General features: G+C 48.2%; 1 protein-coding gene across 2 annotated transcripts; it reads right to left on the bottom strand.

The window, feature by feature from the left end:
• Positions 1-1,671: 1,671 nt before the first annotated feature.
• CX3CR1 (C-X3-C motif chemokine receptor 1) lies at positions 1,672-14,219 on the bottom strand. 2 transcript variants are annotated; one of them, XM_029048696.2, is made up of 2 exons: positions 14,101-14,219; positions 1,672-3,134 (listed from the first exon to the last, which is right to left on the bottom strand). In XM_029048696.2, the coding sequence occupies exon 2, from the start codon at positions 3,125-3,127 to the stop codon at positions 2,060-2,062; it is 1,068 nt and encodes a 355-aa protein (XP_028904529.1). In that variant the 5' UTR covers positions 3,128-3,134; positions 14,101-14,219; the 3' UTR covers positions 1,672-2,059. The 2 variants fall into 2 exon arrangements, with proteins under 2 accessions (XP_028904529.1, XP_001518678.3); XM_001518628.5 differs by lacking the exon at positions 14,101-14,219 and adding an exon at positions 7,641-7,676.
• Positions 14,220-14,423: the final 204 nt, after the last annotated feature.

Here is a 14,423-nt window from a genome sequence, read left to right as displayed (position 1 = left end):
ACACTGCTCTTCAACTTTTACTGTTACCGGTTGTATTCGCACTGTCCCCTCTTTTCCCCATGGTATGTATACTATGTGCCTACCTGTTTTGCCCATTAGACGTAAACTCCTCAAGAGCAAGGATCATGTCTTTTTGACTTTATTAGATGCTCCCAAGTCCCCATTCCAGTGGCCTGCACCCAGGAGACCCTCAAAAATGTGGATGCTGATGATGATCTGATTATCCTGCATTTATCCCAGGGTTTAGAACAATGCTGAACCATGGAAAGCACGTTTTTTTCCAATAGCATTTGTTAAGCACTTACTATATGCCAGGCACTGTTCTAAGTACTGCAGTAGGTTCAAGATAATCAAGTTGGACAGGGTCCCTGTCCCTCATGGGGCCCACAATCTTAATCCACATTTTACAGAAAAGTTAACTAAGGCACAGAGAAGTGAGGTGATTTGCCCAAGTTTACACAACAGGCAAATGATGAAGCCGGGATTAGAAGCCAGATCCTCTGACGCCCAGGCCTGTGCTCTCCACTAGGCTATACTGCTTCTCAACAAATTTAACAAATTTCACAATAATAATAAAAAATAATATCACTTCTATGTGTCAAGCACTGTTCTAAACACTGGGGTAGATACAAGGTAGTCATATAATGATGAAGATGATGATAACGGTGACGATGCTGAATAATAATTATGATACTCATTATGGTGTGTGTCAAGCACTTACTATGTGCCAAGCGCTGTTCTAAGCACAGGGGTAGATGCAAGTTAATCAGGTCGGACACAGTGTGGGCCCACTCAAGTTTGAGGGGTGATGGGTAAACTCGTCGTCAGGGAATGCCTATGTTATATTGTTGTATCGTACTCTCCCAAATGCTTAGTACAGTGCTCTGCGCATAGAAAGCACTCAGTAAATACAACTGACTGGAACTGTTTGTGGGGGTATCAGGAATGAAACTTTTTTTTGGTTAGTTTTGGGGCAGGGCAAAGGGTCAGAAACCAACACGACCATTGTTGGTGGAATTATTGGAGGTGAGAGATGGAAGAAGAAGGGAATGAGCTTCAGAAGTCAGCAGCTGCCAGCAATTAAGTATGTATCTGTAATTTATTTATATTAATGCCTATCTCCTCCTCTAGACTATAAGCTCACTGTGGGCAGGGAATGTGTCTGTTCATTGTTATACTGTACTCTCCCAAGCACTTAGTAGAGTGCTCTGCACACAGTAAGTGCTCAATAAATATGAATGACTGAATGACTGAATGAATGAGAATATTGGAAGAGGATTATTTTCTGAATACTTCAGGGCTATTTTTTCCTGTAACAGTGATAATAATAACAATAATAACTGTGGTGTTTGGTAAACACTTATTATTACTATTATATTCCCTCTAGACTTTAAGTTCGTCATAGGCAGGGAATGTGTCTGTTTATTGTAATATAGTACTCTCCCAAGCACTTAGTACAGTGCTCTGCACACAGTAAGCACTCGGTAAATATGATTGAATGTGCCAAACACCGTGCCAAGCACTGGGTAGATACACCATAATTGGGTTGGACTCAGACCTTGTCCCACATAAGGCTTGCAGTCTTAATCCCCATTTTACAGACAAGGGAACTGAGGCACAGAGAAGTGAAGTGACTTGTCCAGAGTCATCCCGCAGACCAAAAGTGGAGGAGATGGGTTGAGAATCCGGGTCCTCTGACTCCCAGGCCTGTGGTCTTTCCATTATGTCATGCTGCTTCTCATCAGTAGTTCCTACTCCTGTCCATACTGGCTCTCAGGAGACCTCTCAGACCATTTCACGAGCAAACCACCTGGTTTCAAAAACGTCCTCGCTTGAGGCAGAAAAGCAACCCCAGAAGTCACTGTGGGCTCAGTTCAATCCCCGTCCACCTGGAAATATCCAGCCCGGGAGATGGGGCTACCTCTGGAGGGTCAAAGCCAGGCCGTAAATATTCCACTCTACTTTGCAAGGTGCGAAGATCAGTCAATTCAACCCCTTCCGTCCGCAAAACTCCCAAGGAGGCGGGCCCGACTCCAGGCAGGGGAGTCTGGGAAACCCCTCAGAGAAGGCCGGAGGGTTCGTGATCAAAGGAGAAGCTGGTGAAATTGCTGCTTATCACACTCTCCCGTTTGCTCAAGGAAACCTCCTCCTTGGGGATCCTGAGTCTGGGGTCCAGGCCGCAGAAGACCGCCCGGCATTTCACATAGAGGACGTAGAGGTACCTCCTGAATTTCTTGCCGGCGAACGCGTAGATGAAGGGGTTGAGGCAGCAGTGAATCAAGGCTATCGTCTCTGTCACGCTCAGGCCGAACCTCAGATGTCTCTTCAGGGTGCAGCTGGGAAAGAATTTGAAGTGGTTGAGGGTTTCCAGGAAGACCAGGATGTTGTAAGGGGTCCAGAAGAGGAAAAACACAGCCACTACCATCAAGATCAGTTTCGCCGCCCTCACCTTCTTGCGGTTGTTACAGAAGAGTAAGGTCTTGAGGATCCTCAGGTAGCAGTAGCTCATGATGAGGAATGGGAAGAGGAAACCGAAGAGATTGGCCTCCAGGTTGCGAAGCACCGGCCACATGTGCTGGAGGACCTCGGGGTAGTTGCCCACGCACTCGTCCCCCACCTGCTCGGTGTACATGAACTGGGGGACCGCTGCCAAGATGGCCACCGTCCAGACGCTGAAGCTGGTGCTGACGCCGTGCTGGACGGTTCTGCTGTGGATGGAGCCGGCGGCCTGCACGATGGCCAGAAAGCGGTCGATGCTTATGACGGTGACGAAGAACATGCCCCCAAAGAAACCGATGAAGAAGAGGGCCGAGGCGCTTTTGCACAAGATGTTGCCCAGGACCTGCTCCCCGACCACGTAGTGGATCCAAAAGGGGAGGGAGATCACCAACAGCAGGTCGGAGAAAGCCAGGTTCAAGAGGTAAACGTCCGTGATGCTCTTCTTCTTGCCTCCGTTGGTCACGGCGAAGACCACCAGGAGGTTTCCCACCAGCCCGAAGGCAAAGACCAGGGCGTAGAGGACCGGCAGGAAGACTCTCCCGAAGTCCAAGATGTCTCCCAGTTCGCACATCTCGGCCAGGTCATCGTATTCATAACTGGTGGTCATTTCCAGGGTTTTCTCGGTCATGATGAAGCTTGGGAGAGGGAGAGGAAAACAAGAGCATTTTCTGTCAGAGGGGTCGGAGTCATAATAATAGTCACAGTCGTTGTGGTAATAGAAGGAGTGGAAGTAGTCGTAGGAATAGTAGTAATAATATCGGTAGTAATAGTGATAATAATAGTAATAGTAGTAATAATATCAGTACTAATAATGATGGTATTTGTGAAACACTTACTATGTGCTCTTCTAAGTGCTGGGGTAGATACAAAGTCGTCGGGTTGTCCCACTTGGGGCTCACAGTCAAAATCCCCATTTTACAGATGAGGTAACTGAGGCTCAGAGAAGTGAAGTGACTTCTGCCTCGAAGTCACAGAGCTGACAAGCAGCAGAGGCGGGTTTAGAACCCATGACCTCTGACTCCCAAGCCCGGGCTCTTTCTGCTAAGCCACGTTGCTTCACAACGCCCTTCGCAGCGCCTAAAATCTGCCCTTTCCTCTCCATAATAATAATAATAACGTTAGTATTTGCTAAGCACTTACTGTGTGCCGAGCACTGTTCTAAGCGCTGGGGTAGATGTAGGGTAATCAGGTCGTCCCACGTGAGGCTCACAATCTTAATCTCCATTTTACAGATGAGGTAACTGAGGCACCAAGAAGTGAAATGACTTGCCCAAAGTCACACATCCAAACTCCTATCACATTTAATACAAGCGCATATCCCACCTTCATTACTGCATCAGTCTCCTTGCTGACCTCCCTGCCTCCTGTCTCTCCCCACTCCAGTCCAGACTACACACTGCTGTTGGGATCATTTTCCTACAGAACCGTTCAGGCCGTGTTTCTCCACTCCTCAAGAACCTCCAGCATTAGCCCATCCACTTTCACATCAAGCAGAAAGTCCTCACCACAGACTTTAAAGGAGTCGATTGCCTCGGGCCCGCCTACCTCACTTGGCTGCTCTCCTACTCTAACCCAGCCTGCACGCTTCACTCCTCTAGCACCTACCTACTCTCTGTACCCCAATCTCATTTATCTCAAAGCTAACCCCTTTCCCACATCCTGCCTCTCGCCTGAAACACCCTCCCTCTTCACTCTCCCCGCCTTCCAAGCCTTCTTGAAGGCCCATCTCCTCCAAAGGCTTTCCCTGACTAAGCCCTCATTTCCTCTTCTCCCGTTCCTTTCCGTTTCACTCTTGCACTGGGCTTTGCATCCTTTATTCAACCCTCCCTCAGCCCCACGGCACTTATGTATCTATTTGTAATTATTTATTTATATTAATGTCTATATTCTCCTCTAGAATGTAAGCTCACTGTGGGTAGGGAACATGTCTACCAACTCTGTTGCATTAGTACAGTGCTCTTCACGGAGTAGGTGCTCAAAAAATACGACTGATTGATTGATTGATTGAAGAGTGCTATAGAGGTTGTTTGCAAGTACCAGGATGAACTAAGGGATGATATAGCTCAGCGTGGCTCAGTGGAAAGAGCCCGGGCTTGGGAGTAAGAGGTCATGGGTTCGAATCCCGGATCTGCCACTTAGCTGTGTGACTGTGGGCAAGTCACTTCACTTCTCTGTGCCTCAGTTCCCTCAACTGCAAAATGGGGATGAAGACTGTGAGCCTCATGTGGGACAATCTGATTACCCTGTAATAATAATAATAATAATAATGTAATAATAATGGGCACTGTATCTACCCCAGTGCTTAGAACAGTGCTCTGCACACAGTAAGAGCTTAACAAATACCAACATTATTATTATTAATCGGGGAAGGCTTGCCATAGGAGGTGGGATTTTTAGGAGAGATTTGAATGTGGGGAATGCTGAGCCCCATCCAACGTGGAGAGTGAGGGAGTGATTGTATCCTAGCCAAGCCTGAGGGGATGGGTCTCGGGGCTCAGTGGGCTAAGCCGGGGGGCTGGAGAGTCTAAGACATCTCAGAGAAAGAGGAGGTCGTGTCTCAGAACTGGATACAACTTCCGGGTCTTATCTGACCCAGGTGGGGCTGGGTCTTAGGGAGGGCGAATCAGGACAGTTACCCCGGACCTTATTCTCTGGGGGCCAATGCAGAGTGAGAGGCATGAGGAGTCTTGGCCAGGAACTGGTCCCAAGAAAAATGCCTTCCGGGTTCAGTCCAGATGGGCAGTGTCAGGAATTGAGCTTTTGTGCCAGGAAGTAGTTCCATTCCATAGGCTCCCTGTTCCTCGGGACTGGCCAACCTGCAGCAGCTGTGGAAGCACAGTGATCTGGGCCCTGTATTAGCCCCTTCTCATCCAACCGTTCCCTCCGAGCTGTTTTGTTTCCAGGCCCGCTGGACTGTCTCCTGACCTCCTTGTTTAAGTGAACAGGAGTAATGCCTGTGACTAGTGTCCCTAGGAATGGTAGAATACCAACAGATGGAAAATGATGGGCCTGCAGGCTTGGACTCCATTTTGTCTGGCCAAGCACCATTAACTCGAAGCGGGCATCCTCCTCTCTCCTTGGTTTAATTTTGTCCGTCTTATCAGAAAATTTTGTTTGTCAACATTTTGAGAACAGGATTCCTGACCTGTTTATCAGTTGTGTTTGCCCACCAGATCCCTAGAATAGAGACAACCAGGCAGAGCATAATTATTCCCCAAGAAGAATTTACTGCTGTTTATCTTAAGGCATATACAATATAGTGTGATCTTCAATTGCATGGGAAGCTGTACCGACTGTATGTAGAGAAACTCTGTATTGCTTCAAGACAGAAGCAGCGGGCTTGGGAGTCAGGGGTCATGGGTTCTAATCCCGCCTCTGCCACTTGTCAGCTGTGTAACTCTGGGCAACTCACTTCACTTCTCTGTGCTTCAGTTACCTCAGCCGTAAATTGGGGATTAAGGCCGTGAGCTCCACGTGGGACCACCTGATTACCTCAGAGCTTAGAACAGTGCTTGGCGCATAGTAAGCATTTAACAAATGCCATCTTATTATTATTATTGTTCAAGTTTAGCTGGCCTTGACTAGTAGAAGCTAATAATAATAATAATAATAATGTTGGTATTTGTTAAGCGCTTACTATGTGCAGAGCACTGTTCTAAGCACTGGGGTAGATACAGGGTAATCAGGTTGTCCCACGTGAAGCTCACGGTTAATCCCCAATTTACAGATGAGGTAACTGAGGCACAGAGAAGTGAAGTGACCTGCCCACAGTCACACAGCTGACAAGTGGCAGAGCCGGGATTCGAACCCCTGACCTCTGTCTCCCAAGCCCGAGCTCTTTCCACTGAGCCACGCTTCAACCATCACTCCCTACTGGTGCTAGAAGAAGTGCTAGTAGAAATAAACTTGTCTGACGGACCTGCTTAAACACAGTGCAGAGTCTGTGAAGTTTTCTTCCACAGAGCCTATCTGCCCCAGGTCCTTGACCACTCTGGGGCATCTCTAGCCTAGGTCTCCATGTTTGGGGCTGGAAGCAGACCCACTGGATGGCTAGGCAGCTTCTCGTGCTCTAGCTCTAGGCTAGGACCTAGGGGCGCCTCTTTTTTTATGGTATTTGTTAAGTGCTTACTACGTGCCAGGCACTGTACTAAAAGTCGGGGTAGATGCAAGCTAACCAGGTTGAACACAGCCCACCTCCCACCTGGGGCTCACAGTCTTGAAAATGCCATTTAAAAGAAATGAAGTGAGTTGCCTAAGGTCACACAGCAGACAAGTGGAGGAGCTGGGTTTAGAACCTAGGTCCTTCTGATTCCCAGGGCTGTTCTCTATTCAATCAATCAATCAATCAATCAATTGTATTTATTGAGTGCTTACTGTGGGCGGAGCACTATACTAAGCACTTGGGAGATACCTACGTGGCATGCTGCTTCACCTGGGACTTTAAGAGTTGCCTCACCCTCCCTTCCAACCCTCCTACTCTGGTGTTTCCTAAAATGCCAGGCAAGAGGGAGATGCCAATCTAGAATGCTCTGCCCTGGGAGACCCGAGGCAGCAGGAAGCCAGGAGTCCACGTCAGTGGTCTTTCCAGCGGCCGGCACTGTCATTTGACGTGACCATTTTTACCCTTTCTTATGCTCGGGTAGTCTTTGTCCTCCGCCTCCCTTGGAAATCTGGGGCAACTGAGGTTCCTGTGCACGGAACTGATAAGCTACAAGTGTCAAATCAGTACCCACATAAATCTTGGGACCTGTAATAAGAGGAAGCCACGGAAACCCACAATCCAGCTGCTGACTCCTTGGCTGATGCCTAACTGCTGCGGACATCCTCTGCGTCGATATTTGGTAGGTTTACCATCACACCATACCTCCTGGGCCACCGGTTCCTAACAGGGTGAGTTCCAGAGGGTGCCAGAAGACTGAATGTTTCCTCATTAATAGTGCTGCTACTAGTCAGTCAATAGTATTCATTGAGTGCTTACTGTGTGCAGAGCATTGTACTAAGTGCTTGGGAGAGTACAATATAACAGTATAACAGGCACATTCCCCGCCTACAGGGAGCTGATAGTTTAGAGGGGGAGGCAGACATTAATACAAATAAATTACTACTATTAATGATAATAATGGTACTTGTTAAGCACTTACTCTGGGCCGAACACTCTTCTAAGCTCTGGGGTAGTTACAGGTTGGACACAGTCAATGTCTCGCGTGGGACTTCCAGTCTAAGTAGGAGGGAGTAAGATTTAAACCCCATTTTTCAGATGGCACAGAGAAGTTAAGCGACTTGCCCAAGGTTACACAGCAGAAATGTGTCAGAGCTGGGATTAGAACTCATGTCCTCTGACTCCAGGCCTTGTTCTTTCCCCTAGGCCACGGTGCTTCTCATTAGGCGCCGACGGTTATGGGCTGGGGCCCCAGTGAGAATTTTAGAACCATAACTAATAATACTTGTTAAGCACTTACTATCTGTCAAGCCCTGCACAGAGATAGAAGATAATTAGGTCAGGCACTGTCTCTGTCCCACATAGGGCTCACAGCATTGACCGAACCCCACCCATCCACCCACAGAATACAGGAAAATCAACCATTTATAGAAAATAGGTTGAGCTGAAAACATGTTTACTAATTACTGTCCCAAATGCTTAGTACAGTGCTCCTCACCCAGTAGGTGTTAAATACTATTGATGGATGGATTGATTGACATAGTGCTCCTCCCCTCAAGTCCAGACCCCATGAAAATCTAAAGGAAATAGAAAGGAGAAGGAAAATAGATTACATTTCTAATTCCCCTACCCTGTTTCCTTTTGTTCTGATTTCTTCTTGACCCAGATCACCTGGGCTTGGGCTAATTTGAGTGACTTGGGCACAGGGCCAAGCAAAGCCTGATGGGTAACCTCGACTGCCTCGGTGGACTACAGAGGCAGAAAGTGCAGTTGGGTTTGACTGATGAGCCCCCTCATTTTGGGCAGGGAATATGCCCTTTCTATCATTCTGTTGTCCTTTCCCAAACTCTGGGCACCTTAGGAGCTCAATAACTATGCCTGATGGATTGGCCGATGAGCCCTACGACCCGAGAGAAGGCTGGGGCCCAGAACTGCAGCCCCAGATCTGGTTCAGCTAGAAACAGATGCCTCTCAATTCTAGGAGCAAATGCTTCACTGGGGTAATAACAATAATAATTATGGTATTTGTAAAGCGCTTACTATGTGCAGAGCACTGTTCTAAGAGCTGGGGTAGACACAGGGGAATCAGATTGTCCCATGTGGGGCTCACATTTTTTGTTTTTAATCCCCATTTTTACAGAGGAGGTAACTGAGGCCCAGAGAAGTTGTGACTTGCCCAAGGTCACACAGCAGACAAGTGGCAGAGCTGGGATTAGAACCCACGACCTCTGACTCCCAAGCCCGGGGTCTTTCCACTGAGCCGTGCTGCTTCTCTGGGAGGGAGGGGGATGAAGGACGTTCATGGGGCATCATTCGTGGGCCACCAGTCCCAATTTTCCTCCGAGAAGCCTTCCTTGACTAAGCCCTCCTTTCCTCTTCTCCTGCTCCCTTCTACTTCACCCTGACTTGCTCTCTTTATTTATCCCCACCCCAGCCTATATATACATCTATAATTTATTTATCTGTATTAATGTCTGTCTCCCTGTCTAGACTGTAAGCTCACCGTAGGCAGGAAATGTGTCTGTTATATTGTTATATTGTACTCTCCCAAGGGCTTAGAACAGTGCTCTGTACACAATAAGCACTTATTAAATACGATTGAATGAACTGAATAAATACCACATTAATCCAAGCACTTAACCTTTCCTGTCTTGATTACTGCATCAGCCTCATTGCTGACCTCCCCGCCCTCTATCTCTCCCCACTTCAATCTGCTGCCCTTTTCTACAAAAACCGTTCAGTCAGCGTTTCCCCCCTCGTCACTAACCTCCAGCGGTTGCCCATCCACCTTCGCATCAAACAGAAACTCCTCACATCAGCTCTGAAGCTGTCACCCGGCTACTCTCCTACTACAACCCAACCCGCACGTTTCGCTCCGCTGATGGCAACCTACTCACCGCACCTCAAATTTCTCTATCTCGCCGCCGACCTCTCGCCCACGTCCCACCGCTGGCCTGGAACGCCCTCCTCTTCATATGTGACAGGTGGACGCTCTCCCCACTTCAAAGCCTTATTGAAAGCACATCTCCTCTATGAGGTCTTCCCCAACTCCTCATTTCTTCTCTCCCTTCCTTCTGCATTTCCTTTTCACTTGGATTTGCTCCTTTTATTCCCCCTTCAGCCCTTATGTACGTGCCCTTAATTAACTTATTTATATTAATGTCTGTCTTCCCCTCTTGACTGTAAGCTTATTGTGGGCAGGGAACATGTCTACCAACTCTGTTGTATTGGACTCTCCCAAGCGCCTACTTAGGGCTCTGAACACAGTAAGCACTCAATAAATATCATTGATTGACAAATAATAATGGCATTTAAACGCTTCCTATGTGCAAAGCACTGTTCTAAGTGCTTGAGAGGGAAACAAGGTGATCAAATTGTCCCACATGGGGCTCACACTCTTAATCCCCATTTTACAAGATGAGGTAACTGAGGGACAGAAGTGAAGTGACTTGCCCAAAGTCACACAGCTGACAAGCGGCAGATCGGGGATTCGAACCCATGACCTCTGACTCCCAAGCCCGGGCTCTTTCCACTGAGCCATACTGCTTCTCAAATTAAAAATGAAATGAAATCAGCTGCTCTCCCAGAGAAACCCAGAGTGAATTGCTCTGGCTTCTTAGCCTTTGGTGCTCACCGTAATCTAATGCCACTTCCCAGGCACAGAGATTCTGCCCATAGAGATTTGGGGAGAAGCTTGAGGGAAAGGATCATGTCAACTTATTCTATTGTGCTCTCCCAAGCACTTAACACAGTGCTCTGCACCCAGTAAGCACTCTATAAATACCACTGATTGACTGATGGATTGATTGACCCCTCAGAGCTTTTGCCAAGCAAAGTGAGCGTTTGTTCCCGTGTCCCCCTGGGGATGACGAAATGGTGATGAGGAGAGTTGTGGGAAGATGGGAGTAAGGCCGGGGTGGGCAGGGATCGTCTCTCTTTATTGTTGAATTGTACTTTCCAAGCGCTTAGTCCAGTGCTCTGCACACAGTAAGGGCTCAATAAATACGATTGAATGAATGGATGGGAGAAGGGGCAGGAAAGGAACAGAGAGAAATGGGAATCCAAAACTTTCCGTGTTCAAGCAGAGGGAAGGGACCGGATGGGCTGGAAGCAGTGCGGTCCTGGGAGACGGGACGCCTGGGCTCTGATCTGTCACTGAACTGCAAAATCTCTCTGAAATGATCTTTCATTCATTCAATCACACTTATTGAACACTTACTGTGTGCAAAGCACTGTACTTAGAGCTTAAATGATCTCTCACATCCTCAGTAGTCCCCTCTCAGCACAACTGTGCCTTCCTTCGAGGCCGAGAGCAACTCTTCCTCACTGTCCTTCCTCTTTCTTTGTTTCCCGTCCTACTCCCTTCCCGGAATCAACCCCGATGGGGCGCTGGGGGTAATCACAGCTTCCTCACAATCACTGGGTGCTGAATCTCTGTTCCCTTGTCTCCCTCCAACACCTACCCTTCCTGTCTGATTCTACCCTCCTGGAAACAATGAGACGGACAAATGGTGAGGAGCAGGGTGAGAAGTTCTGGAAAACATTCCCCAATCCATGAAAATTCCAGAGGAGGAAAGGACTAGGGGGAGATGACAGGACCCTACCTCTGGGGATCCCCAAATCTTCTCTGAGTGCCTGGACCATAGAATATCATGGGAATTCATTTCCACGGGAATATCTGTGGGAAGGAGCGAGGCTCGGTGGAAAGAGCCCGGGCTTGGGAGTCAGAGGTCATGGGTTCGAATCCCGGCTCTGCCACTTGTCAGCTGTGTGACTCTGGGCAAGTCACTTCACTTCTCTGTGTCTCAGTTCCCTCATCTGAAAAATGGGGATTAAGACTGTGAGCTTCACGTGGGACAACCTGATTACCCTGTATCTCCCCGAGTGCTTAGAACAGAGTTCTGCACACAGTAAGCGCTTAACAAATACCGACATTATTATTATTATTATTAAATCCCTCCAATTCAAGCTCCCCGATCCACCCAGCCTCCTACCTCTCCCTTACCCCACTCAGCTAATCGGTTATTCAATCATCTTTACTGAGCACTTACTGTGTGCACAGCACTGTACTAAGCACTTGGGAGAGTACGAAAGAACAATATAAGAGACATATTCCCTGCCTATAATGCCCTTACAGTCTAGCGTTGTCAACCTGGACAGGCTCCAGTTTCCATCACCCTCCTAGATAAACATAGTGTTCGTTAGAGTTGTCCATTTTCTCTGGGCTGGACGGCTCTGTTCTCAGCACCGTCTCTTGACTGGCCACATCAGAGTCACTCAAAGCCTCAGTACCACGCAGGCATCTCTGAGCCTGCAGTATTCATTCAATCATATTTATTCAATTGTCTTTATTGAGCACTTACTGTGGGCAGAGCACTGTACTAAGAGCTTGGGAGAGGACAATAAGCAGACACATCCCCTGCTCACAAGGAGCTTACAAGTCCAGCCTCCCCTTCGCTCGATTTCTTCTAGACCAAAGATGCTCCATCCCCTGAAGACGATACCAACTGTATCGACCTCTCCCAACCACTTACTACAGTTCTCCGCACAAAACGCTCAGTAAATACAATTGATTGATTGAGAGGGGACTGCCACAGCACAGGCGACTTCTTGCCGGAGTCTGGGACAACATATCTACGAACTATCCTGTATTGTTCCCTCCCAAGCGCTTAGTAAAGTGCTCGGTACACAGTAAGCGCTCAATATTGGCCAGGGGGTGGTACTCCAGCGGGAAGCTCAAGAGCAATAGCTGGAGCTGGGGAAAAGCCAAATTGCTCAATCAATCAATCGATGGTATTATTAAGCACTGATGACGCGCAGAACACTGTACAGCAGAGTGCAGCGCAGTGGGGACGGTAGACACGATCCCTGCCCTCAGAAAACTTACAGTCTAGCTCGTAGCCGACGGCAAGGAGTTTGCGTCTCTGCCCGGAGCCTAGCAACACATTTCCAGAGAGGCTGGCGGAAGTGACACCCGACTGGAACCGAAATGAATCTGCTTGTTGCTATATTGGACTTTCCCGAGTGCTTAGTCCAGTGCTTTGCACCCAGTAAGCGCTCAGTCAATACGACTGAATGAATGAATGAGTGGAACCACTTCTCTCCGGGGAATGAGGGGAGACAGGTCGAGAACCTCCTGGAGCCTGCAGGGGTGAGGTTTCTCAGAAAGGGCAAGGCCCCCGCTCTATTAAGTGGATCCTTGAGAATAAAGGGGTGGTGAGGGGGTCTGGCAGACGCTGGTTCATTTCCAGAACAGTCCAGCCATCTCAGCTTACTGGTCCACCTGGACCCAGAGATGGAATCACTAGCCACAGAGGTGTGAGGATGGCAAACTCCCCCCAGAACCCTGGGGGGCAGCAGACGGACCCTTCGCTGCCATAGAGAAGCAGCGTGGCTCAGTGGAAAGACCACGGACTTTGGAGTCAGAGGTCATGGGTTTGAATCCCGGCTCTGCCACTCGTCAGCTGTGTGACTGTGAGCAAGTCACTTCACTTCTCTGTGCCTCAGTTACCTCACCTGTAAAATGGGGATTAAGACTGTGAGCCCCACTTGGGACAACCCGATTCCCTTAGAACAGGGCTTAGAACAGTGCTCTGCACATAGTAAGCACTTAACAGATACCAACATTATTATTATTATTGACATTTTATCCTCAGAAATTCTAAATGGAGCTTTCCCCCTACTCTGTCTCCCCCAGAGCCCATTATCCTGATGAATAATAATTTGGTATTCGTTAAGAGCTTACTATGTGCCAAGCATGGTACTAAGCGCCGGGGTAGGTGCAAGCTGATCGGTCTGGACCCAGTCCATGTCCCACATGGGCTCACAGTCCTAGTCTTAGAACTGAGGTACAGAAAAGTGAAGTGAGACGCCCAAAGTCCCACAGCAGATGAGTAGCAGAGCTGGGATTAAAACCCAGGTCCTTCTGAGTCCCAGAACTGCGGTCCACCTGCCAGCTCTCACGTCTATCAAAGTTTTATCCTCGGGAAATCTAAATGAAGCTTTCCCTCTGTCTCTTGAAGAGACCGTGAGCCCCTCGTGAGAAAGGGACTGTGTCCGATAATAATAATGTTGGCATTTGTTAAGCGCTTACTATGTGCAGAGCACCGTTCTAAGCGCTGGGGTAGATACAGGGTCATCGGGTTGCCCCACGTGAGGCTCACAGTTAATCCCCATTTTACAGATGAGGTAACTGAGGCACAGAGAAGTGAAGTGACTTGCCCAAAGTCACACAGCTGACAAGGGGCAGAGCCGGGATCTGATTTGCTTGTATCCACCCCAGCGCTCAGTGCAGTGTCTGGCACATAGCAAGCGCTCAACAGACACCACAGTTATCATTATCCCGATGAATGACTTTAAACCGTAACTCGCCTCTTTCCCTGGACTCCTAGCCCTCTCCTCCCCCGTCACAAACGATTTAAAGGAGAGAGATTTATTCTTACTTTGCAGGACTCCTTGTGTCAGAGCTCCTACCCAGAGCTGATCACTTCTCCTTCCTCCTGAAGGCTCGGTGCTGTCATGATCTTGTAGTTAGCCAGCGATGCCTCCGGAGAAAGCACTCACTTCCTATGCACACTTACGATAGCAGTAACTACCAAGCCTACAAGTGGGAGTGGCTTGTGTTGTCACCGGTGTGTGTAAACTGGTAGTGTTTAAATGAATCTATTGGTGATATTATTATTACTATTATTATTATTTATGGTATTTGTTGAATGCTCACTACGTGCTTACTTACTGCTGGGGTGGATACAAACTAATCAGATTG

This window comes from Ornithorhynchus anatinus, chromosome 21 (genome assembly GCF_004115215.2).
Source record: "Ornithorhynchus anatinus isolate Pmale09 chromosome 21, mOrnAna1.pri.v4, whole genome shotgun sequence".
In the NCBI taxonomy this organism is placed as follows: domain Eukaryota; kingdom Metazoa; phylum Chordata; class Mammalia; order Monotremata; family Ornithorhynchidae; genus Ornithorhynchus; species Ornithorhynchus anatinus.
The sequence above is the reverse complement of the archived record's forward strand: the minus strand, read 5'-3'. Positions and strand labels throughout refer to the sequence as shown.